The sequence below is a fragment of the Apis cerana genome, linkage group LG12 (genome assembly GCF_029169275.1).
Source record: "Apis cerana isolate GH-2021 linkage group LG12, AcerK_1.0, whole genome shotgun sequence".
In the NCBI taxonomy this organism is placed as follows: Eukaryota; Metazoa; Arthropoda; class Insecta; order Hymenoptera; family Apidae; genus Apis; species Apis cerana.
Window position 1 is genome coordinate 7,648,241 of NC_083863.1, and position 26,165 is coordinate 7,674,405.

Below are 26,165 nucleotides of genomic sequence, written 5' to 3' on the forward strand. Positions count from 1 at the left end.
TTCATATTAAAATTGATTAACGAGAAACTTCTTTGAAGTTTTATTTTCAAGATACAAAAGTAAAAGTTTATAAATTTCAATTAGAAAACAAGTAATTAATGAATTTTCAATATAGCATCCTTGATGTATTACATAACATGATGCGTTATTGTTAATAAATAATTAATAGAAAAAAATATCGTATTAAAATTGATATGAGAAATTTATTTAAAGTTCTAGCTTCAAAATGCGAGTTTAAAAGTTTATAAATTTTGATTAGAAAACGAATAATTAATAAATTTTCAATATGGCAATTCTTTGCCATATGGCATATTACATAACATGATGCGTTATTGTTAATAAATAATTAATAGAGAAGAATATCGTATTAAAATTAATATGAAAAACTTATTTGAAATTTTAGCTTCAAAATGCAAGCTTAAAAGTTTATAAATTTTGATTAAAAAATGAATAATTAATGAATTTTCAATATGGTGTCTTTAAAATGGTGGGAGATATTCTTTGTCCTTCTTGCGTAATGTTGCTTTCTTTGTCTATGACTTCGCATACCTCTTTGCATATTCTGCTATGCTAATAACAAGTTAGAACTTCGGATTTCCAAACACGAGATGGCGCTGATTCTTGAAAATTTTTATCATTATCTAACTTATCGACGAAATATATTTTTTTAAAAGTTTATAGAATTAAAGGTAAAATCAATTTTATGATTGTTATTGCTATTATCATAAATTATAAAAATAAGTAAATAAATTTCAATAGATAGATTTCAATAATCTTTGAAAATTGACTTTTATATAATTTTCTGAAAGCAAAAGTTTTCAAAAATCTTTTATTATTATAATTATAATTGAACATATATATTCATTATCATTAATTTTATATATATATATATATATATATATATATATATATATATATATATATCAGTTAAGGAATCACAGAATATAAAAAATTAAAATTTATGCTATGAATAATATGTTACTACACATAATAATTATTATAAATCTTAATCGATATATTTATGTATATAATTTATGTACATGAATATTAGCATATTAATAAATTTTTTGCAAAAAGTATAATTCTGAAACTTCCACTAATAGTATCCATAAGTATCGTAAATATTTATATGAATATAATTTAAATTTATATAATCTTTTTAATAAATAAAAAATTTTATATGCAATTTTATTTAAATATTATATATATGATTTATTATACTATAACTCTAAATATTATATTAAATTACTTAATTAATATTTACAAAAAATATTTTTCTTAGAAATGTTTTTAAATGTTTCTTTACTTAAAATATAATTCTTAGAAATATGAAATACGGAAATTCTACATTCCATATCTTGAGTAACTAAGAAGTTTATTTTTCATATTCAAAATATTATTCATTATTATAAATAATATCATTGTGCATTTTACAAATTTTTGCAAAAAAATATAAATCATTTCTTATAAAATTAAAATATTAAGGATTTTTAATTATGCATTGTATATTATACATTTATATTGATTTATACTTCTAATTGAAAAAATATACAAAATACCAAATATTTAATATATATTATTACATACTAATTTTTTAATTTCTAAAAATTTAATATTCCAATAAAAAAAAATTTAATTCATATCACTTATAAATAAGCATGTTTAAGTATTTAAGGGAAAAAAAAGGTATTATTTATATTTTTATAAAACGAATCAAATATTATTAATAATAATAGATTGATATTTGTGTTATACATGTAATGAAAGAAATCATGGACGTCTTTGGAGTCGAATGGGGGTTAGTGATCAAGAGACAGTATAAAACAGAGTGAACCACAAGATTCGTGTTCACTAATAACATAGAGAGAACATATATAGTGACAAGTAATACAAAGTGTCTTCACGGAGCAAAAGTTGTGGATTTTTAAAACGTGTCAAAATTAGATACTATATTATTTATTTATTGAAATTTTATTTATATCAAAGTGTAAAAAGTAATATTGTGATATACATTTATTATTATCTTATATATATACATTTATTATTATTAATTATAAATTTTTTAAAAAATTTTACTCGTTAGAATTTTTTATTGACTCTTGTAAATATCTCAAAAATTTTTTCAGGTAAGATTTTCTCTTGAATGATAATTTTAAATTTATTTTTTCTTTATTTTCAGAAATAATGTTAATCTCATAAAAACAACATTAATATATAATTAAATATGCATTATCTTAAATATATTATATCATGATATCTAAGAACTTAAATAAACGAATCGAAATAACTATAAAAGTTATTTAAAATTACTAAAAAATAATAAATAATATTAATATTAAATTAAATACTAATTAAGTATACCTGTTTAATTCTTAAATAATTCTTTTTTTTTTTCTAATTTTATAAAGATTTTATAAAGATTCAAGATATATTCTGTAAATAAGAATTAAAATTGCATTTAAATTTAATATAATTATTTTATCAAATATTATTTTAATAGAGTTTATTAAAATTGAAATTATTAAAATTAAAATCTATTATTAACATTATTAAACAACTAAGAATCATAATAATTTAAAATAATATCATTCCAATTATTTTCTATTAATTAAACTTATTATAATTTTTCACTTCACTATGTATATTTTCAGAATATATATTTTTTAGGCCAATTAATAGCTGTAATTCTGTTAAGAGATGGATATACGAGTCACGTACAATTTTGCATACGTATGCTCTTTGTTTCTTTTTGTGCATCGATATTGATGCAAGACGTGTTTTGAAAGATGATGAAACTTATTTTATTCAGATTATTTAACTTATTACACTTTCAAAGCTTATCACTTTTTTTGTTTGAAATTTTATTATTAAAAAAAGGAATAACCAATGAATTCTAATTGTTTATTATTATAAACTAAAAATTTTAAGAAATGTAAAATTATAATTATATTTATAACACTTAAGATTACAATAAATTATTTATTAATAATGTATTACATATTATAATTATTAATATCTATATAATTGATTAAAAGGAAAATAAATATATTTAATTATTCAGCTTAGTTATTTATTGAGTACTTTATTTATATAGATTTAAAATGATTTTCAAATTTCATTGTATCTAAAGAAAATTAAAAAAATATTTTCAAATATATATGTATTATTAATTGATTAGATTAATAAAAATAAAAAAAAATATTAATAGATATTTTTTCCGGGAAAGCAAACAAAAATGTGTAAGATGTGTAAGATTTTAAGAATTTCATGTTATCATAATGTATAATTCCATGAATAAAAATTAAATTGAATTGTAAAAATAAATCGTACAAAAAATTTTAAATTGTACCATTCTGAGCTTGTTTTGTAACATAACTGTCGCTTAACCAAGCGTTAAAGTCACTAAATGAATTGGATCAGGATTTTAAAAGCAAAATAAATCTAAGTTTAATTATATAAATAATTAATTAACAAACATTGAATAATAATATTATTAAATAAATATTTAAAATATTATATTTTAATATTATATTTTGTATTTTAATATATTACATTTTAATATTATATTTTAATATATATATATATATATATATATATATATATATATATATATATATATATAAGTTTCTTTTTTAAAGAAGTTATTTTATTTTAGTTTTGAAAAATCAAACAAATTTTTATTATGAACAACAAAAAATGAAAACATCATGTAAATATGAAATATATAAAATATGAAATATATAAAAAATGAAATATGTAAAAATAAATAAGTTTTAAAAATGCATTGTATAATATATTTTTATTTTATATAATTAATTTTAAATAAGTTTAAATAACTTATGTCTTTTTTTTAATGATTTATTTATTAGCAAAACATATATATGTTAAATCATTGAAATTATTATAAAAACATATATATGTTAAGTCATTGAAATATTATCGTTTAAAAAAATTTACTAGAAAAGAAATTTATAACTCAGAATCAAATCTCAATATTCATTATATATTAAAAACGTGTACATATTATATATAAGAATTAGAAATATAAAATTATAATTATAAAATGAAAAAAAAATGATGAAAGAAAAAAAAATTAAAATTTAAATTATATTCAGTGACCTTTTAATTAATTCTATCGTATTTAAAGGAAAGATGCGAAACTTTGTTGTGATATAATAGCATAAAATTTATCAAAATTTTAAAAGAAAAAGAGAACCATAAAGAAATAAATAAAGATGAATAAACCGGTTCTTCTTAATCAAAGATGTTTAAATCAAATATTTCATATTAGAAAAAAAACTATATTAGATACCGATTAATTTCTAATTATTGATAATAATTTTACGTCACGTAGATTCATTGTAAAACACTCGTTATTTTTTTTCAATTAGCATTATTGCTGCAATACTATTCAATTAACATTGCAAATTCTCGATACACATCGATGACAAAGATACATTAGTGCTATGTAAATGTAATCTTTGAATCATAACAATATTAATAAAAGATGTTAAGTATATAATAAAACTATTAATAATACAATTTCAGAAAGATGTCAGAAATTTTAAGTGAAAGAAGTTATATATTTAGTCACAGCTATATAAATATACAATGGGAATGCAAATAATTTAAGTAAACTTTATGAAGTACCGTTTTAAATTTAAAGTAGGTATTTTTCTCTTAAAAATGAAATCCTAAGTATCGTGTATTATATTAGTCTATAGCTAATAAATTATTTATATATTTAAACATTTTTTTTTCAAACTTCCTGTATTTTTGGAAATGCAAATATAAAACTATTTGAAATATATATATAAATTTTTACATCGTATAATGTTCTTCAATCTTTTTTAGATCCATCTCAATATCTCGAAAATCTCTTCTAATATAATACTTTAAAAAAAAAAAATAAACATATTCTCAAAAAGTAATGTAAATACCTCAGATAAGAAAAGATAAAAATTATTTTTAATTTAACTTCCTTCAATAAGTATAAATTTTATATTAAAATTTTGTATATATATTTGAATATTGTATCAGTATTAGGATAATGAAACTAATTGTCTCCTCAATAACAGAAAAAAAAAAGAATTTGTTTTTCAAATTGTATAAAAACATTTTTACTGTTTCAGAATAAAGGTAAAATCGAGATAACGAAAAAAAGAAAAATAAAAAAGAGATAAGTGCGTGAAAATTGGGTTACAATCATGAAATTCGCAAATCCGTTACAACGATTCAAAAGTAAGTAAATATTGAATATAAATAAACATTTTATATAAAACATATTATATATATAATATATTATGTAATAAATTAATGTAATTTTGATTAGTTATAATTACATGATGTTTTCCTCATTTTTTTTTTATTAATGACGTATTAATTTATCATAAACGATTATTCTCGTAACACTATTTGCATTAATTACTTAAAAAAATAATAATGATTTAATATATTTTTTTCAAGCTTAATTATATGATAATCTGAATATAATTGCAATCAGAAATATAATAATTATACATGTACTTAAATATAATGGTGTAAGAACGGAAGATTGACTTTTACGAAAGTATAAAGAAATTCTATTACGTGAATATCATGTAATCAAAACCTTGAAAGAAATCCGATTAACGAGATGATGAAAATTAATACGAACAAGATCGAAAGAAGATGATTGTCCCGTATATAACTTTCTTTTACTTCTAATTATGTTTAATCAAGTAATAACTAATAGAGTCAAGTATTTCTATCAAATAAATGGATCCCTGTTAGATGTAAGGAATTCCCTGTTAGATATATTGCGAGATTCGCGTATAATGACACACATCTAGGTAGAATGTCGCATTAACATATTTTTGACATAAATTAACCGATGCGGCAACCGTTTAAAAAGCTTTGAAATCGAACAGCAAATCTGTTTGTGATTCGATAAATAATTTATAACAAAATTTATGACTATTTTATCTTGTTGTTCCGATGAATATTTTATTGAATAAATACAAAATAAATATAAAATAATATTTTATTAAGTAATAAGTTACATTATTACATCTTTTTTTCTATTGAGTTTCTATCTATGAATTATACGTGATTAAAATGATAATTATTATAATTATTGTTATAATAAAGGCTGATAATGACTTGTTAAAAGAAAAAAATTTAAATTTACTGAACGCGCGTTTTTCACGAATTTAATTTATTGTTTTAATTATTTTTCATTCTATTGTTGCTGAACCAAAAAAAAAAAAAAAAAAGAAATAATAAATAACATCTGTTTACCAATTTAATTATTAATTCATTAAAAATTAATAATAATAATTTAAATATATTCTTGTTTTAGCAATAAAACATTAATAAATCATTTATATTGCCTTATTTACATATATATATATATTACATATCATTTTATATCGAAAAGCTGCCAATGATATTATATCAAGATGATATGCTAATTTCTTACAGAACATAAAAACAGTTATGTTATTACGAAAAAAATTCAATAATAAATATAAATCAATAATAAATTATCTGAAATATAATGATAACCGAAAATATTTAATTTACATTTCTGTTTGAAAAAGTATATCAATGAGACATTTATTATAATGAATAATATGCATATGAAATATCAAGACGGAATAAATCATTAATCATTTTAAATCAAATCTTTGATATGTATAAAAACATATCATAATTCTTCTAAAAGACATATGAATTGATTTAAATAATAAAACAGATAAAAAATCTTTGAAGAAATGATTAAGAAAATATTTTAATTATAAATATTTTAATTTTTTAAATAATACCGTACATTACACTTTAAAATTACATAACAATAATATTACATTAAAAAAAATTTAAAAAAGATACTTTTAATAAAACTTATATAAAATATTATATTAAATTTTCTTAAGTAAAATAATTTATTTCTCTTATATTTTTCCTTATTATGTAAAATATAATTTAATTATTTAATTTTTTTCAATTTTAAAGTAAATATAATAATTATCTTAAAATTTTTGAATAAAAATGTATAAAATATTATATCATACAGAATTAATTTAAATTTAATCAAATTAGAATTTGAAATTGTGCGATTTTTTTTATTCATTAAAAAAGTGATAAGAGGAATTTTTTAAAAATATCTTTTATTTGGTTCATATATATCTGATTTTACAATCTTCGATACGCGTTTCTTATACATTTTAATGAATGTAAATCTACAACCGGTTTTTCCACTGTCTTTGCAAGAATCAACTCTTAAAAAAAATTATAATTTTTCAAAGTTTTTAGAAGTATTTTATATTTATAGTCATTTAATTGCTCTCAACGCGAAATGATTTTGGGGACTTTCCCAAACAAAATAATATTAAATAATCATTATATAAATATCTAATATTTTTTAATATATTTTAAATAATGATAAAAGTTAAAACGACATTGAAAATATACCAATTTTTTTTTTTAAATTAGCAGATTTAAAATAAATCGAATTTATAAACTTATCAGTTAATATGTTTTCATAATATATAAAAATAACAGGCGATATGTGTAATGATTCATAACTTAATGATAATTCTTAATTTATTTCTTAATTAATTCTTTCAATTGAATTTTATAATGATTAATTTGAAAAGATAAATGAATATCTATTTATAACATTATAAATAAAAAAGATTTTATATCAATTGCATTATTCTATTAATTCATTTATTTTCAAATATAACATTATACATTTTATATTTTAAATAATAAACAATCATTAATTATAATATTCATAACTTTAATTCTATATATATTTATACAATAAACTATATATATGTATTTCATATTAATAATAATAAAAACAATAAAGTATATGAATAAGAATAACTTGTCCAAATATTCGATATCCGTATTCCTTGGCGTTATTATAATAGATAAATATTATAAATACTCAAAAAAATTATTAGAAAAATTACAAATTTTTGATACTGATTTATTAAATATCCAATAAACTATATATAAATTTTAATCAAATGAAAAATATCTATTCATAACACATATGATTTCGAAAAATTGTCATTTAAAATTATCATTTTTAAATGATATTATATATATATAATATTATTAATTTATTATACAATCATTTATGAAATCAAATACGTATAATTGAATATTTGATTTGAATAATATATTTTTTTTTTAATATTTCTTAAAATTCGAGAATTCAAGATGAATATCAAATTATAATAAACGAAAAGAAATCATAAGAATTTTTCTTTTATGTCGAACATTTCATTCTTACATAAATCCTCTTTCTTATGACTATTTAAATTAAATTTAAGTCAAGGTAAGCAAGATAGTATGAATCATATATGGTGTAGCATAGGGCATGATTGACGTTCATTAATAACATTTTCGTTTTAATGTTTCAAATATATATATATATATATATATTCCAAGAATGATTCGTAACGTCTTTGGCCCAAATACATATTCCATAAATGTCCTACTATAATGAAGAGTTTCTTGAAAATCATGCAGTTATTATCAAATTGAATATACAAAATATCTCATTTAAATCTTTGACCGCAATTAATTAATAACTTATGTATATTTCACATTATTCGAAAAAAACAAGTTATTTTCAAGGTAGATATCGTATGATGATTATTAATTTTTCTTTAAGTAAATATTTTTCCGATAAAAGATTTTAAAAATAAAATAAATAATTATTATTAAAAATAATAATAAATAATCTTTATTTAATAAAGTAATTTTTAATGCATCAATCATTGCAATTTCTATTTATATATATAAAATAAAATATCGTAGAAAAATTTATAAGATAATACTTTTCTATACTAATTTTTTATTAAAATTATATGATTTCATCATTAAAAAATCAAAAGTCATCTATTTTAGAAAAGATTTATAATAATTGCAAGATATGCACATATATTGATTAGAATTTTATATAAGACATGTTTTTTATATTGCTATAAAATAATTAGTATGTAATTAAGAACTTGTTTTTATTAGATAAGATTATAATGTCATGAAATAATTTCATAATAAATCAAGGATTTTTAACATCATCAAAGTCAATCTCGAAAGTTAAATTAAGTACGTATCAATATAAAGAATTGAAAACAATAAAATTATATCTAATATAAAAATAATGATCGTATAACTTTTTTGAACTTCTTCGAATAACAGAATTATCTATTTAATGCAAATTAAAATAAAATATAATTTTTACGATATGCATAAAATAATAAGTTGCATGCATAATAAAAGCATATCCTTACTAATAATTTTTCAAGTAAATATTCGGGTCCATATGCATAATTTTAAATCTGTTTGTCACTTTATCTTAATTTTTTTTAACTTGTAATCATATTATTTATGCAAATTCGTGTCGCTCAGATAAAAATAAAAAAAAAGCTACAAGTTTTTAATTCTCGTTTTATTATCTTTAATGAATCTAGACATCGCAGATATTTCAGTTTTTTTTTTATATTATAATTATTTATCAGTTTATCTTTTTATCTTTTAATAAATATATATTTTATATTTTTTTCTTTCAAAATTTAATTTATTTAAATCGAAATGATATGATGAGATCAATTAATATAGATAAATTAATTTTTATCGATAAACTGATTTCGATTATTTAACATATAAATCTCAATCGAAATATTTATATATTTTAAAAAATTTTCTGTTTATTAATATAAAACAGATAATTAAAAAATCGAATAAATATCAATAATATTTATCTAAAATTTCCATCATTTATCTACTATATTTAATATTTATTTATATATAAATAATGTATATAAATAATCTATATTTAATATTTATAAGTATTTATTTATCTTTATGCATATTTGAATCATATTTTAAATAAATCAAAGTCTTCCGTTCTTTATTAATTCAATGTTTCTCATTTAATCTTTATTAAAATATGTTTTCGAAATATTAAAAAAAAAAAATAAATAAACAAATAATTAAATCAATATAAAAAAAATAGTAATAAGATATAAAATAATTTTTAAAATTAAAAAATATTAATTATTTTTTCTTTTCTATTACAGAATGCATAATATTATTTTCATTGGGTATAAGTTGCAGCATTTTATCTTATTTGATATATATAATAAATCCATCAAAATTAATATTGGAATACGTAAGTATTTTATAATTATATTATAAAAATGTTAAATACAAATGTATACATATTTTAATACATGATTATTAAATTTTAACACTAATTAAAATATACTTTTAGAATCTGGAAATGAGACCAGATTCAATGGTTTTTGAATTATGGAAAAAACCTCCAATTCAGATTTACATAAAAGTATACATATTTAATATAACAAACATGGAAGAATTCCTCAAAGGCGGAGTAAAATTAAAAGTTGAAGAAATTGGACCTTACGTCTACCAGTAATCAATATATAATTAATAATTTCATAATCAAATAAATTTTATTTACAATATTAATTGTATACTTCTTTTTTAGAGAAATAGTAGAAAACCATAATATTACTTGGCATGAAAATATGATTTCATACATTCCAAAAAGAACAATAATATATGTTCCAGAAATGTCGATTAATGATCCAAAAAAAGATATAATTCATGTTCCAAATATACCTATGTTGGTAAGTATAATATAAATATCTAATTTATAAATTAATCAATAATCTGTTATTTATTAATTAATAGAATTAATGTATCCATTATAAGCAAAAATTTCAATCCTTCCATTCAATTGTAATTTATTAATAATCTCTAAAAAAAATTATAAAAATATCTCATTAAATGCAAAATTAATTACGAATTAAACACTTAAAATTAATTAATTAAAAGTTATAATTAATATTCAATAAAAATAGTTTAATTATAATATATAGAAATAAATTTAGTATAAATCACAATAATTATTTTTTTTAAATATTTTATTTAATAATTTTTTAATAAATGATTTGTTGACATAATAAATAACATAATAAGTAACAAAATATATGTATAATGATAACTAATAATTTTATAAATATGTAATACATTCTAATATAATACATTATTTATACGTAATATATTCTGATATAATCCATTATTTTGACTAAGATATCGACTCCATTCATTATAAATTTAAAGAATACATGATATCAATAATACATACAGAACTTTTGAAATTCATTAATACATACATAAAAATAATTGTTTTTTTATTATTTTTTTGATTATTATTAATTGTGATTTTAAACATTATTCAATATACAAATCAAATCTATACAAGATCATTTCTCAAACAGTATAAGAAATTAATAATTATTAATAAAAAAAATAGCTATATGTTTTTACATTTTTTGTCTTTCGTAATTATGCCCTTATATTTAATAACACTCAGGGACTTTCTTCATCGTTGCACGACGCTGGATTTCTTGTTAACTATCCTTGGACGAGTTTGGTAAATATATTGGATAGTAAACCAATATTAAAACTGAACGTTCATGATTATCTTTGGGGCTATGAAGACAAATTGATTCGTTTTGCTAGTGGAATTATGCCAAATTTTATAGACTTCATTAAATTTGGATTACTCGACAGAGTAAGTAATTTAATTAATAGTAAATAATAATAAAGCAATTTAATAAATAATTAATTTACAGTTTTAATAGAATTTATTTATTTTAAGTACATCCAAAATATTTGAAACTATATTGATATCAATATTGAACAAATATTTTACAAAATTTGAAAAAATAATTTAATATAAAAGATATCATGAAGTTTGAAGTCTTCAAAATTAAAAAATCAAAGTTTTTAATTTATTACATTAAAATTTCTATCATCTTGTTATAATACGTCTGAATTAATAGTACAAGATTAATATTCACGATTAGAATTATCGAAAATATCTAATATAATCAAATTAAAAAAAAAATATTAATAATTAACATAATTCTCATTAATTTAACATACTTTTTTTTGGTACTATATTATATTATTATCTAAAATTTCAAAAACTTATTTTATAGTATTTTTTATATACTTTTAACTTTTCTTAACATATTATATACAAGTCAAAAAAATGTAAAATATTTTATATAAAGTTGATAATATATTTGTTATATAAAAAATTGTGATACACATCACATAGCTAATGTATTAATCATGTTTCGACATATTCAAGGATTGATTCTTATTTTCAAGAAACTTGTATCATTAAATTGATGTAAATAAGCTAATTGCATAGTAATTATATTGCGTATAAGTTTAATTATTGGTTATAAAATTCAAATATAAATTACATTGGTTGAATTAAAACAATCGACTTTGTTTACGCGTATATAAATCGAATTATTTTAAGTTTTTATAATACTAAACTAGCGTGTATCGTGTATAAACGCTTTCGAATAATGCATTCATTTATATAACATATTATAAGAAAAACAAATTATTACATATGCATTAATATACGAGCAAAACGCGATATTATGTTTAAATATTTTTACTATTTCAAATTAGTAATCATTTTCGCAATTGGTTCCACTTATTGATCCTTTCACTATTCACGCATACATGCATTTCAGAGTTCACGAGGTTAAAGTCAACAACTTTTTATCGTAAAAAAAAAATGGTAATAGTCGTTCCTAGACTTGAATAAAGAGTTGCAGCTACGAATTAATTTGAGCGAATTATTCTCGGAAATTTCATCAACTTTTATGATTATCCAATTTATATAACAAGAGTTTTGTTTTTTAGATTTTCGATTGTTGAAAATGTCGACATAATATGTGTATCTAATCAACAAGTAATTAATATTTTGAGTTTGTATTGTATTATGCAAGATTTATTTCTAAAGACTTCTGTGTATTGAGAAGCGGAAAAATAATTTATACATTGGAACGGTATCTCATTAAAAGCATAACGACATATTATAACAAGTTCAATGCACTTGCAATCATTAATATACAATTAATTTAAAATATCTTTTATTAACTTCGGAATGTTTTTTGTGAAAATATTCAATAAATTATGGTTTTATTGTTATAAGACATACAATACACATCAGAAAGCTATAAATAAATTATAATCGAATATAATTTATTTGAAATGATAAATGCATTTCCGCTTATTTAACATTAATTTTATTATATTTGAATATTTTGTTATCATTTTGTAATATTTGTTATCAAGACTCAATAAATATCATTTTTCATGAAAAAGTGTTTAATAATGTTATAAATAATGTAATGAAAAAAAAATTTATTGATAATCTTTAGATGTATGACGAAGGGGAAAATATAATATCGATAAATATTGCAAAAAATAAAAATATGACTGAGGAGGAAGGACGTTATTTAAGTATACAATTATACAATGGTAGTCCAGGAATGTCACAGTGGGGTTATCGAGAAGAAGATGGGAATGAAACATATCCAGAGTATGAAATCTAAATAAAATGAAAATATAATAAAAATTAAATGATAATTAAAATAATACAAATTGTTACAAATTATTCATGTTACAGGAATACTATTTGCAATCGTATTAAAGGAACTACTGAAGGGGAATTATTTCCATCTTATCTAGACAAACATGCTGTATTCAGAATATTTCGAAAAGCATTTTGCAAAGCTATACCAATTGTTTTCAAAAAGGAAGTGATAATGGATAACGGTTTGAATGGTTATCTTTACAGCATGTCGGATGATTTTTTGGATACTTCTGAGCAAAATCCGGATAATGCGTGTTATTGCCGGAAAAAGAAACAATGTTTAAAGAAAGGACTCTCTGACATAACACCATGTTATTATAGTAAGGATCTTCTGTTAATTGAGAAATATAGTATCTAATTTATCTTCGATTCAAATTTACAGCTTTATTATTAAAATTTTAAAAAAAAAGATTGACTTACCGTATCGTCTTGATTTATTCGATGATGTGAACTCCTACACGAGTTGAATTATGAATATTATGATGACAAAGCTTCTATTCTGCAAAAATAATCATTTTAATATCAAATATCAAAGTTTAAATTTTACATGAAGAATATAGTGCAAAATGTTATTTAATTTGTATTTAATTTGACATTTCATAAAATGATTTTAAATTAATCATCTTTTGAATATAATTAAAAATATATAATCCTTTAATAATTAAATTAATAACTAATAATCAACATTTTCTTCTTACTATTTCTTTTTTCTTAAATTAAAATTTTTATATCAATAATTAAAAAATAATTAAAGAGAGAAAAAGAAAAAATATATCATTTTCAAATAATATAAAATATATGAATATTATTTTAGGAATACCTGCAGCGATGTCATTGCCGCATTTTCTTCACGCTGATTCTAGTATATACGATAATGTGGAAGGTCTTAATCCGGATTCTAAAAGACATACTTCGCAAATTATAATACAACCGGTAAATAAGATATTGATAATAAATAAATTTATATTAGAATTCCAATTTTAACATATAAAACAAAATTTTAATTAATTAATTAAATGAATTTCTATCAATTGAATTTATTTATCTGATAAACTATATTATTTAAACAAGAAATTATATGCAATAGAAAAAAATTGATAAAATTTTATTATCTACTTATATTATTCTGATGAATTTAATGAATGAGATTTTATTTTATCTTATTACATTTGTGAAAAATTACTCTATTCAATATTCAAAATCGTTTTTTCGCAGTTTCTTTTTTGATCTTATTATTTATTTAATGATTTATATATATAAAACAAAACTAATTTCTCTTAAAATTTTTTATCTGGAGCATATTTTTTATAAAGAGTTGCTTGATATTTCAAAAATAAAGACATGATATATGAAATAATAATATATTCGAAAATTATATCCAATGATTATATCTAACCCATTAAAAATTAACGAGTTAATTTGAATCATCTTTAATGTCAAAGTTAAAAATAATTGAATTTGATTATCAAAGACCAATGATCAACAAAATCATATTTTTCTCTTTTTTTTTCCATAGACGGTCGGTATCCCAATGAAAATTAATTCGAAAATACAGATTAATCTCGTTATGCAACGTACAATTTATAATTCCAAAATCAGGCCTTTTAATGATATGACGATACCATTATTTTGGAGTGACTTGGTAAATATTTTTTTCTTTTTTAACTATATAATATAATATATAAAACAAAATATATTCAATTATATTCAATTATTATTAAAGATATAAACATATCACTAATATCATTCAATATATAAAATTTCTTTTATAATTTAAATTTCTTTTTAATATATTTTTAATCATCATACTATATTTCTAATCCTCGAAATATAATACAATTTATAGATTAAAATTTATCTATTCCAATAGATTTAAATTTATATAATTTTCGTTATCTTAAGATATTAAATTTTAAGAAATAATATGTCATTAGTTATATTCTCTTTCTAAAAATATATGTATATTAAAAACTATAATCATATCAAATCCATATTTTTATAAATTTATTTTCAGGTAATGGATTCGTTACCAAATGATTTAACATTTATTTTAAAATTAATACTTCAAATATGCCCAATGGTACAAACAGTGATAATTTGGTTATTGGGTATCGCAGGAATGACGATGTTCGTATTATCGTTATTAGCTATATTGTGGACTATTAATCAGCAACAAAAACCACTTCCGTCGGAAAGGAGAGAAAGTTGCGATTTACGAATCCCATTGAATTACAACCAATACACAACAATACGTATTTTGCCGAATATCAAAAAAAAATCCAAGTCAGATTTATTTAGCTAACCAGTTGTTATAGAAAAATTTTAGAAGTTCATACACTTAAATAATAATAAAGGGAAAAAAGAAAAAAACATTTTTATTCGTTATAAATAATAGATATAGCAATCAATTTTTTTCTTCGTGAAAAAAAATGTATCGACGTGCTACCTATTACTTTAATTGACTCAGAATACAGAAAAAGGTATTCTACGTTACGATACACATTCAGGGTTTTGTGCTAAAAATATTATGGATCGATATTTTTCTATCAGAATATTATTATTTAATTTTTTTTTGTTCTTTAATATATTATAGAATAATTTGAAATTTCATTATATACATATAATTGAATATATATTATACAATAATGAATAATATCACAATGACATATCAATAATATCATCTTCTATTAATTTTTATATGTATACAAATGTTATTATGATGTTAATTTATACATATATTATATATATACTTTATTATATAATTATATAATAGTATAATTACAATTAATAGTATAATTATGATATAATTAAAAATATAATTATATCTATATCATATTATTATATATGTATATAATATTATATATATATATATATAATATTATTAATACGTAACATAACCAATAATATGAACAAATTGAAAATTTTAAAAAAGTGAATATTTTCAAATAATGAAAACAAATATATATATTTTTTTATATTTTTATGTAAAGAATTACGTAACAAATATAATTGATGAAATTAATTTATAAAAAGATCTTAATTACATTACTTATTATTAAAACTTGAAAGTAAAAAGCGAAAATTCAAAAATAATAAATGACTTACGTATTTCTAATTAAATTTTTGTATTTTTATGTATATCTATATTCAATATTTTCATTGAAACAATGATCACTGTAACACTTCATTCTATTCCGATTCGCATCACCGGAAATATCTTTACTACTCGAAACATCTTATATACGTTTCAGTATAGAGTTTCCTTTTATAAAAAAATATTGTAATTATAATATAATTATAAATATAATTAAATTAATTACAATTTCTAATTAATATAAGGAATTAATGAAAATTTATCAATTACTATAAATACTTATGATTATACTCAATCTTGTTTGAATATTTTTGTAGAAATTAAATTATATTATATAAATTTTATAAAATTACATTTAAATTTCATTTAGAATTATTCAATATATGAAACAGAAATAATAATCATTACTTATTATGTACTTTACTTATGCCTTATACAAAAATTATTTTATCTATTATAATAAATTTTAATATTTTTATAATCAATTTTTTATTACAAAATTACTTAAGATAATATATTATTACCTATAATGTCATCTATTGTGTTATAAAAATAATTAAAATAACAATTTTTCTTTAAAAATATTTTTATTACATATAAATTCTATATGAAAATACAAATATTCTTCATGGAACAAAAATATTAATATAATTATCTCTAAAATATTATAGCATACATAGCATACAAATCAATAAAATTACAAAGATTCCTTAGGAATTAGTAATAATTTTTTACTCATATACATGTTAACATCGATACACATTGCTAGATACATGTCGATATACATAATACAATTATAATTATAAAAATTATAATCGTATAAGAAAATTATATATTCTTAATTTTTAACATTGCAATATATTTTTAACATATTTTTAGACTATACAATATAAACTATATTAATATATATACTTTACATTATCTACAATGTATTTGCTTAAGAAATGATCTGCATGCAAAACAATTTACAAAATATAAAATAGAACATTTATATAAAGCATAAATCCTATTAAATTATAAATCATTTAATTTCTTGAATACATTATACATTTCAGGCCTATTTTGTGCCATATGATTACTACACCATTTTCCTAAGATCATAAAATTATCAAAAACCTGCTTATTTTCTTCACCTGCTTTTTTATCTATTAACAAAACAAGATTTTCATTTTCTAATGTATCAATTAAATCTTTTAAGAACTTATTTTCTAATCTAGATTCATCATAAGCTGGTAAACCAGTAGCTAGTTCAAATAAAACTATACCATAACTATATGTATCTACTTTTGTAGACAATTTTCGTTCATGTAAAAATTCTTCTGGAAGATATGGTCTAGTACCATGAATTTTGCTTACCTGAAATAATAATAAAAAAAGTAAATCATAAAATAAATTAATATTTCATTAATCTTTCTAAATATGATTTTTTGAATTACTTACTTTCATAGAATCACTTTCAGGACCTTCTCTTGCTAAACCAAAATCACCAATTCTAGGTTCAAAATTTTTATCAAGTAGAATATTAGCACTCTTGATATCACCATGTATCAAAGGTTTTTCTCCAATTGTATGTAAATACTGTAATCCACAAGCAGTACCTTTAGCTATTTCATGTCGCTGAATCCAGGATAATGGTTGACTTTTCTGTCTCATTCGTAATCTATCTTCTAAAGATCCATTTTTCATAAGTTGATAAATAAGACAAGGTACTTTATCTATACTATATGCATATAATGGTAAAATATTTTCATGCCGACAAAAATTTAAAATTTTAATTTCTCTAAGAGATTGTTGAAGTTGAAGTACAAAACTTTCATCAGAATCTGTTCCTCTTTTTTCTATTTTTTTAATAGCTACATTTGTATTTTTCCAAGTACCTATATAATAAATATATAAGAAATAATTTCAATATATAAGAATAAATTCAAATACAATTAAGAAGTTTTTAATTAATATATTTTTTAATCACCTCTATACACAGTTCCAAAACCACCTCTTCCTAATATATTATTTTTATTCCATTCATTAGTAGCTATATTTAATTCATTATAAATAACACAAGGTATAGTTGCTTCTGGTTTCAAAACATTATCATCTTTTTTTTTATTTATTGGAATACATGATAAAGATACTGGTAAAGGATTTGCTGCTGCTAAAGAAGCAACAAGTAAATTATTAGAATTACTTGGACTAACTCCAATATGTATGGCTTGCATTGGTTTATTTAAAATTTTATAAGATTCTTCCTTAGTAATTTTTTCTACAGTAATTTTTGGTACATTTGGTTCTGGTGATGCAATGTGATTAAAATTTTGCTTTCCTATTTTCAAATCTTTTTTATTTTTATTTAACTGTTTTCCAAGTAATCTATAAAAATTTCCTTCACCATTGTAAAGTAACTTGTGAAACTTTTCTTCAACAAAAGGTATTAATGGCAACATAGATTGATAATGCTGCATTCTTGATAGTAAAACAAATAATTCCAATATAGTATGATTGTGATGTCCCCATAATGTTAATAATTCATCTGTTGGATTTTTTTCTTTTCTTAAAGTTTGTATTGTTAATACATCATATTTCATATATATACCTAAATAAATGTTTTATTTAATATTAATCTTTATAACAACGTGCATTATAAAAAGTAATCTCTTCTTTACAAATAATAAGATTTTAATTTTCTCATAAAAAATAATATTATTTTACCGTTTTTAAAAGCAAATGTATTCTTTTTCGTGACAAATAAATGCTAATGTTACTATTTTTTCTAATATAATAATGGAAAGTTGTAAATAACATAAATACAATATTAGATTCTTTTTACAACTTACCAGCAAGTTCTTCCCACTTATCATTTTGATTGAGTATTTTACAAAGTTCCGATCGCGTAAAAAATGGCAATTGATAAATATATTCAATTTTATCTATACAGCTTGAGGATGTCATAGTTAATATATCTATTCATAATAAGAAATCACTAATTTTTTGAGTTTTTCAAAATAAATATGAACATAACGAATATGAATAATACATAATACATGAATAATAAGTATTTCTCTTTTATTATCAATTTTAGATTGAATATAATTCTTACACTAAATACCCTAAATAGAAAGCATACTAAACATACAATCAGAACATGCGTCATAAAATTCCATAAAATGAAAAATCTATTTTGTATTTTATCTGTGGTAATATCAGTAATGCCCTCTAGAGATAAAATTTAAAATCAACCAACCACAAACTTATTAAAATTTTTTTAATACTACGTTCGCCATTTTGGATCAAAGTTACACTAAAAGTTGTGTATGTTGTGCCAGAGCAATTGTGCATGTTCTAAAAACATTACATCTATATAATTTTGAGCTATTAAAAAACGACAAAGAGATGGCAGAGTATTTGGCATCAATTTTTGGTACAGAGAAAGATAAGTAAGTTGAATTTCCGAATTAATATTCTATTTAAAAACATTCTCCGAATTAACATCAATAATATTTTTTTTTTATTTTTAGAGTAAATTGTTCATTTTATTTTAAAATCGGTGCTTGTCGACATGGAGATCGGTGTTCACGAATTCATAACAAGCCAACTTTTAGTCAGGTAAAAATGTTTTTCTTAACCTTCAAAATTCTTACATTATTAAATGATATTCTATTATTTTACAAAGTTTTATATATAAAGATTTATATTGTCAATTTTAATTTTTTTATAATAAATAAATTATATGAGAGAAATTATAAATAAGAGTTACATAAATAAAATTAAATTATATAAATCTATTTATATCTATGTCATTTTAAACTTTCTTATGCAGTATATTTTTCATATCAATATTAGTTAAGAATTAAACTGTTTCAGACATGCTTATTGCAGAATCTTTATGTGAATCCTCAGAATTCAGCAAAAAGTGCAGATGGATCTCATTGTAAATATATTATAAATTATATTTTTATTAATATTTGCTTTCTATAAAATCATATAATTACTAAATATATTTCTATAGTGGTTGCAAATGTATCTGATGAAGAAATGCAAGAACATTATGACAACTTTTTTGAGGATGTCTTTGTTGAATGTGAAGATAAATATGGTGAAATAGAAGAAATGAATGTGTGTGATAATCTTGGGGATCATTTAGTTGGAAATGTTTATATTAAATTTCGAAGAGAAGAAGATGCAGAAAGAGCTGTTAATGATTTGAATAATAGATGGTTTGGTGGAAGACCAGTTTATGCTGAGCTTTCTCCGGTTACTGATTTTAGAGAAGCATGTTGCCGTCAATATGAAATGGGGTATGTATTACCTACTCTAATATGTGTACTACAATAAAATAACATTCAAAATAATTTATAATAAAAAATAATTTTTATAAAATACAAATTAACATATTTAAAATATTTTTGTAGAGAATGTACACGTTCAGGATTTTGTAATTTCATGCATTTGAAACCTATTTCACGGGAATTACGACGTTATTTATATAGTCGAAAAAAAGGTGGTAAGGGTCGATCAAGATCACGTTCGCGATCCCGTGGTCGCGATCGTAAACGAAGATCACGATCTCGTGACAGGAGATCCAGATCCAAAGATCGCCGAAAAGGTAGAGATGATAAAGGTAGAGATGGACGATCTGGAAGGTATTAATTATATTAATTTCCAATTGTAATAATTCTTCATAATAAAATGATTTAAATTTACTTATTACTTCTGTGACTGTTTGGTCAAAAATAATCTGCCAAAATATTTTTAAATTTTCATTTTTGAACATTTTTATCAATTATATTTAATTTTCAAATATGTTGAACTTCTTTAAATAATAATTTAAAAAAAATATACTTCTATTAAAACAAAATTTGACATTCACATAAGTACTTTTAAAATATGATTAAAAAATTAGATGAGATAAAAATACTCAAAATGATTATGAAATGTATTATAATGAGAACTGTTTTTAAAATATTAGATATAATATTTAAAATATTCTTTTTAATAATTTGAATTTGTAAAATAGATATATCTGAATTTGAAGTATATATATAAAATTTCTAAGAAATTGAATCTTCTCTCTTTTTCTCTCTTTATATATATGTAAACATTGTAACTTTATAAAATTATCGCAGTATAAAAAATTTTGCATGTGTAATAATAAAAATAAAAATTAGAAAACTATATATCCTTATTTTTAAATACACTGGTATAAATTTTAACTTAAAAAAGTTAATTTGTAATACTAGTTTGGTAATACTCAAATACAAAAAGCTTGCTTTTATGTACCTCAAACTATATTTAGTATTACTTCCAGCAGGAAGCAATAATTATTACAGTATGCAAAAAATTATGTTGAATGTTCATAATATAAAAATCAATAAAAAATACTTATTGATAAAGTATAATGCATTAAATTTAAAAAAAATTTCTATTTTTGTTCAGCATATAAAAAATTCTACAAATATTTCTTAAATTTCTTTTGATATACATTCATATGAAAATATAATAGGCCAAATTACATATCTTATACTCTATTATTAAAATTTATAATTTTTTTATATTTTATGAGAAGAGTATAAGTATATATACACTGAAATATATATGAAATAAAAACCAAGATTATTATAGTTGATTAATATATAGTGTTTGTTAAAATATTTTTAAAAATTAATTTTTAAGAAATACTTATAGAGAAATTTTCTTTTTTTTTAAATAAAGCTTTTTTATAATGGATAGCTATGAAAAATAAGGTGAATAGCTGCAAACAAAATTTGATGAAAGAATATACTTTATACGGCTTAAATAAATTATCCAAATTTTTTTTATAAATAATTCTAGAAATAATATATAGATTGAATTATTTTAACGTTGTAGCTGCATGTATAAAATTGTGATATGCGAATATTAATGAATAACGATGTAATGGGATGCACGCAATCGCCATTTAATACAGTAAATATTATAAATCTATCTATAAACTATTGCTTCCTACTTCGAAATGACACGAACTTCTTAACAACTTTGTTAACGTCATTGCAACGATGTACATGTATACATCACAATGTATTCGTGAATATCACGGATAAAATATATTATGTCAACGTACGTCTTTCAAAATGACTGGTGCTTTTTCTAAATGCCGCAATATTAAACACGCATCCATTTGATCTTACAACATTTCAATGTCTATTGAAATAGACAATACTTAAAAACATCTCAATAATTTTACAGGAATAAATGTATCATATTTTGTGGACATCAAGGTATAATACATAGTAGACGCATTTATGTTTCCTTTTTCCAATGACTATTAACAGTTATCATTATATGATGTAAAAAGTATATTAAAGTAGTACAATTGAGTCCGACGGAAAAGACGTATTTTGTAGTTTATTCTCATCAGAATTTCTCCAAAATATACTGTATACAATATTTTACTTTACGTATAAATATATACAGTTGTATTACGAGTGCGCACTAAGTATCATTTAGTGTGTCTCAAACATGAGATTGAGCAGTGCGCCATATTCTACTTTATATGTCTCAGAAGATACACTACCTTCTTTAGTGTAATTTTATTTTATTTTTTATAGGTAGGTAGTATAGTGCTTGTGATATCCATTTACTTTGCGTCTAAGCACAGAGGTATAAATTGATTAATTAATTTCTTCTCTTAAGATAACTAACAGCTTAGTAATGTCCTGCCAGCATCACTTATATCATGAAAATATTTACACTGTTTAGGTTACTAATTAATGATTACGATATTTCATAATAAGTTTAGGATATGAGATCATTGTTTAGGGGGGCTAATCAGCATAAACAATGAACTGTTGATTATCCACATCTGCAACTTCAACTTGTACAAATTGAGGTTGTTGAAGTTGAATTTGTTGTACTTGTCTTCCAATAGCATTACGTGACCTATAAAAATCAAATAATCCATATTACCAAATAATAATTGTTTGTTAATTATTTTTGATTTAAAAAATATATCTAAAAAAAATAGGAATTAAATACTTACTTAGCTTTTGCATGTGTTAATATATGTGATTTTAAATTTGTTGATTGTGCAAATTTTTTGCTGCATCCATCAAATGGGCAAACATAAGGTCTATCTCCTGTATGAATTCTAACATGTGTACGAAGATTAAAATCCAGACTAAACCTTTTACCACATCCTTCAAATGTACACTGGAAAGGTTTTTCTCCTGTATGAACTAATTGATGCCTTTTCAATTTAGAACTTTCAACAAAAGCTTTCCCACATTCTGCACATACATGCACTCTTGGCCCATGAGTATGTAAATGTTTACGCATTGCACTATTATCTCTGAACATTTTTGTGCATCCTTTATGTGGACAGGCTATAGTACGTTCAACACCATCTAGAACAGGTGGTTTGCGTACTTTCAATTTATGGCCCGGCCTAGCAAATTCTGCCAGTTGTTTGGGATCCGAAAGGTCAAGACCTGGCATTCCATCAGAAATGGAGCTTCCAGAATGATTGAATTTGGCATTGGATTTACCAGTCATGTATTCTGTGTAGTCTGGATCAGGCTCTGGATTTGAGCCTTCATCTGGAACATCCACCAGGTGAGGAGCTAATAGGACACTCCCTTTAACAACAACAAACAAGCAGTCCCAAACAAAAGCTACTGTATTTATTTTTTATTATTAAAATCACGTATTTATCTACATATAATAACAAAATAAATTTGTACAATGAATAAACTTTTTATAACTATTTAATTAAAAAAAATATTTATATACATAAATTGAAGAACAAGTTTTTTTTAATTATACTTTTATATAAAAGAAGTGTTTCTTTAAAAATTCATATTTATATATATATATTCTTCAAAAAATTATTATATATTCAAATAATTTGTAAAAAATTTATATAAAATAATATAATTAATTATTATAATTATGAATAAAAAAATAAAATATTTAATATAAAAGAATCTATATACGAATTTGATAAAAAAAAATTAATATGAAAAATATTTATTCCATTAATATTTTTTTTCAATAATATAAAATATAAATATAATAAATATGCATTATTTTTTTTATATATAAATATAAAAATATAATATATAAATTTGTATTTAAGAAAAAAATCTTATTTCTTTTTATATCACATTTATTTTAAAATGTATTTAATGAATTAATTTGATTATTGATTTAAATAATACAAATGTATGATTATATGTTATTTGTCAAGTTATTTTTTAATTTAAAAAATTTTTTTTTATTTTATGATTTATTTGTTGATAAAATTTTTTAAAATGAAAATTAAAATTTTAATCTTTTAAATTAATTTAATAATAAATATTTAAAGAGAAACAAGTATTACATCGAATGATGTAAGAAGTTAAAGTGTTTCATATTTGAAAGAATCTATCTTTTTTTAAATAATTTTAATACAAAAAATAAATTATTTTTTTTATAAATATACAGAAAATAATATAATGAAGACAATTAAATATCAAATAATAATGCGTACTTAAAAAAAATAAAGATAATGCAAGCATAGATCTTTGTCTATTCTGTTGTAAGTATATCTCCGCCATTATCATTCAACAAGACAGATCCACGTAAAAGAAGCCATTTTCAAAATATGGCTGCCCCCTGGTAGCATAATGGCGTTCCCTCGATCAAAACAAACAACGCAAACTGTCAACGAATTCATCAATAATAAAAAATTAAAGGACTTTATTAATTTCTTTGAGAAACGCATTTGGAAACTACAGTATTGATTCGACATCACCGGAAGTACGTATGAACAGTGTGCATGAAGAACTCATTACAAAAAGTTTTCTAATTACCTCATTGTGTTTTATTTAAACTATCAAAAGGTTAGAAATAAATGTAAAACTTACCGTCGTCAGTACCCGATGCCCACATCGTCACCGAAAATTCACCTTCGAGCGTCTTGATTTGCACTTGCTTCTGCTCCCACTTTCTAGCCTTCGTTTCTGAGCCCATTTCCCCAAAAATCGTATGATCAGACGATTTAAATTTCGATGAACCACCTTTTCTGGCCTTCTTAGGACCCTTCCTCGATGGACCAGGACTTGACTCGACATAAATATCGTTCTCTGGAACTGGGATTTGATCATATACGCTTAGTGGATCACTACCAACGATTTCCTCTTGCGTCTGTAGTATGATTTCTTCGCGTCCTGGCTCTGGAAGAGTTTGAAGAGCTATCATCGGCTGCCCATCTTCTCCTTCGATTGTAGTTTCCACAGTCTCACAGGGTATTTCTACTGGTATTGTTTCTATTTCAACCTCTTGGATATCTGGTTGAATCTCCACTTCGGTTATTATGTCCGAGGACGCCATATTAATCTCCGCTGACGCCATGTTACTAATCAAAATGGCTGGCCACGGTTACTCGCGCGACAAGCGGAGCAGCAAGTTAACTGATCACGTGATGTGCTCCCACCATCATGATTAGTGATATGGTGCTCATTCAAAATTTCATCCACTTGTTTAAGTCAGATCTTTATTTAAAATTATTATTTTAATTTTTCTTATAAAATATAAAGTTCACGTATAACTAAGTGCACATAA

The 26,165-nt window shown here is 21.1% G+C and overlaps 4 protein-coding genes across 8 annotated transcripts; 2 read left to right on the forward strand and 2 right to left on the reverse strand.

Annotated features, from left to right (window-relative positions):
• The first annotated feature begins 1,844 nt into the window (after positions 1–1,844).
• LOC107998966 (scavenger receptor class B member 1-like) lies at positions 1,845–16,999 on the forward strand. 3 transcript variants are annotated; one of them, XM_062082852.1, is made up of 12 exons: positions 1,845–2,126; positions 4,549–4,665; positions 4,855–5,241; positions 10,083–10,174; positions 10,277–10,437; positions 10,514–10,655; positions 11,405–11,605; positions 13,284–13,444; positions 13,532–13,818; positions 14,313–14,431; positions 15,015–15,140; positions 15,513–16,999. In XM_062082852.1, the coding sequence occupies exons 3-12, from the start codon at positions 5,208–5,210 to the stop codon at positions 15,798–15,800; spliced, it is 1,611 nt and encodes a 536-aa protein (XP_061938836.1). In that variant the 5' UTR covers positions 1,845–2,126; positions 4,549–4,665; positions 4,855–5,207; the 3' UTR covers positions 15,801–16,999. The 3 variants fall into 3 exon arrangements, with proteins under 3 accessions (XP_061938836.1, XP_028523057.1, XP_016914043.1); XM_028667256.2 differs by having other exon boundaries at positions 5,133–5,241; XM_017058554.3 differs by lacking the exon at positions 4,549–4,665 and having other exon boundaries at positions 5,133–5,241.
• Positions 13,919–19,560, reverse strand: LOC108001969 (serine/threonine-protein kinase pelle). Of its 2 annotated transcripts, XM_062082854.1 has the most exons (6): positions 19,424–19,560; positions 18,562–19,182; positions 18,033–18,469; positions 16,604–17,948; positions 14,319–14,396; positions 13,919–13,997 (listed from the first exon to the last, which is right to left on the reverse strand). In XM_062082854.1, the coding sequence occupies exons 1-4, from the start codon at positions 19,536–19,538 to the stop codon at positions 17,607–17,609; spliced, it is 1,515 nt and encodes a 504-aa protein (XP_061938838.1). In that variant the 5' UTR covers positions 19,539–19,560; the 3' UTR covers positions 13,919–13,997; positions 14,319–14,396; positions 16,604–17,606. The 2 variants fall into 2 exon arrangements, with proteins under 2 accessions (XP_061938838.1, XP_061938839.1); XM_062082855.1 differs by lacking the exon at positions 14,319–14,396.
• Positions 19,561–19,887: 327 nt separating this feature from the next.
• LOC108001970 (splicing factor U2af 38 kDa subunit) lies at positions 19,888–21,289 on the forward strand. Its single transcript, XM_017063312.3, has 5 exons — positions 19,888–20,023; positions 20,105–20,192; positions 20,451–20,517; positions 20,596–20,884; positions 20,999–21,289. The coding sequence occupies exons 1-5, from the start codon at positions 19,980–19,982 to the stop codon at positions 21,234–21,236; spliced, it is 726 nt and encodes a 241-aa protein (XP_016918801.1). The 5' UTR covers positions 19,888–19,979; the 3' UTR covers positions 21,237–21,289.
• Positions 21,290–22,350: 1,061 nt separating this feature from the next.
• On the reverse strand, positions 22,351–25,955 carry LOC108001971 (transcriptional repressor protein YY1). Of its 2 annotated transcripts, none has more exons than XM_062082857.1 (3): positions 25,469–25,955; positions 23,605–24,160; positions 22,351–23,504 (listed from the first exon to the last, which is right to left on the reverse strand). In XM_062082857.1, exons 1-3 carry the CDS (start codon positions 25,953–25,955, stop codon positions 23,390–23,392), a joined length of 1,158 nt encoding a protein of 385 aa, XP_061938841.1. In that variant the 3' UTR covers positions 22,351–23,389. The 2 variants fall into 2 exon arrangements, with proteins under 2 accessions (XP_061938841.1, XP_061938840.1); XM_062082856.1 differs by having other exon boundaries at positions 23,605–24,199.
• Positions 25,956–26,165: the final 210 nt, after the last annotated feature.

Coding starts and splice junctions, on each gene's coding strand:
- LOC107998966 (XM_062082852.1), top strand. CDS start 5,208: ATGAAATTCGCAAATCCGTTACAACGATTCAAAA. Junction 11,606..13,283: donor AATTTGGATTACTCGACAGA/GTAAGTAATTTA, acceptor GATAATCTTTAG/ATGTATGACGAAGGGGAAAA. Junction 15,141..15,512: donor CATTATTTTGGAGTGACTTG/GTAAATATTTTT, acceptor ATTTATTTTCAG/GTAATGGATTCGTTACCAAA.
- LOC108001969 (XM_062082855.1), bottom strand. CDS start 19,538: ATGACATCCTCAAGCTGTATAGATAAAATTGAATATATTTATCAATTG. Junction 19,183..19,423: donor TAAGTGGGAAGAACTTGCTG/GTAAGTTGTAAA, acceptor ACATTTATTTAG/GTATATATATGAAATATGAT. Junction 17,949..18,032: donor CTGAAAGTGATTCTATGAAA/GTAAGTAATTCA, acceptor TTATTATTTCAG/GTAAGCAAAATTCATGGTAC.
- LOC108001970 (XM_017063312.3), top strand. CDS start 19,980: ATGGCAGAGTATTTGGCATCAATTTTTGGTACAGAGAAAGATAA. Junction 20,193..20,450: donor ACAAGCCAACTTTTAGTCAG/GTAAAAATGTTT, acceptor AAACTGTTTCAG/ACATGCTTATTGCAGAATCT. Junction 20,885..20,998: donor TGCCGTCAATATGAAATGGG/GTATGTATTACC, acceptor ATATTTTTGTAG/AGAATGTACACGTTCAGGAT.
- LOC108001971 (XM_062082856.1), bottom strand. CDS start 25,955: ATGGCGTCAGCGGAGATTAATATGGCGTCCTCGGACATAATAACCGAA. Junction 24,200..25,468: donor GGCATCGGGTACTGACGACG/GTAAGTTTTACA, acceptor TTGTTGTTAAAG/GGAGTGTCCTATTAGCTCCT. Junction 23,505..23,604: donor TTAACACATGCAAAAGCTAA/GTAAGTATTTAA, acceptor TGATTTTTATAG/GTCACGTAATGCTATTGGAA.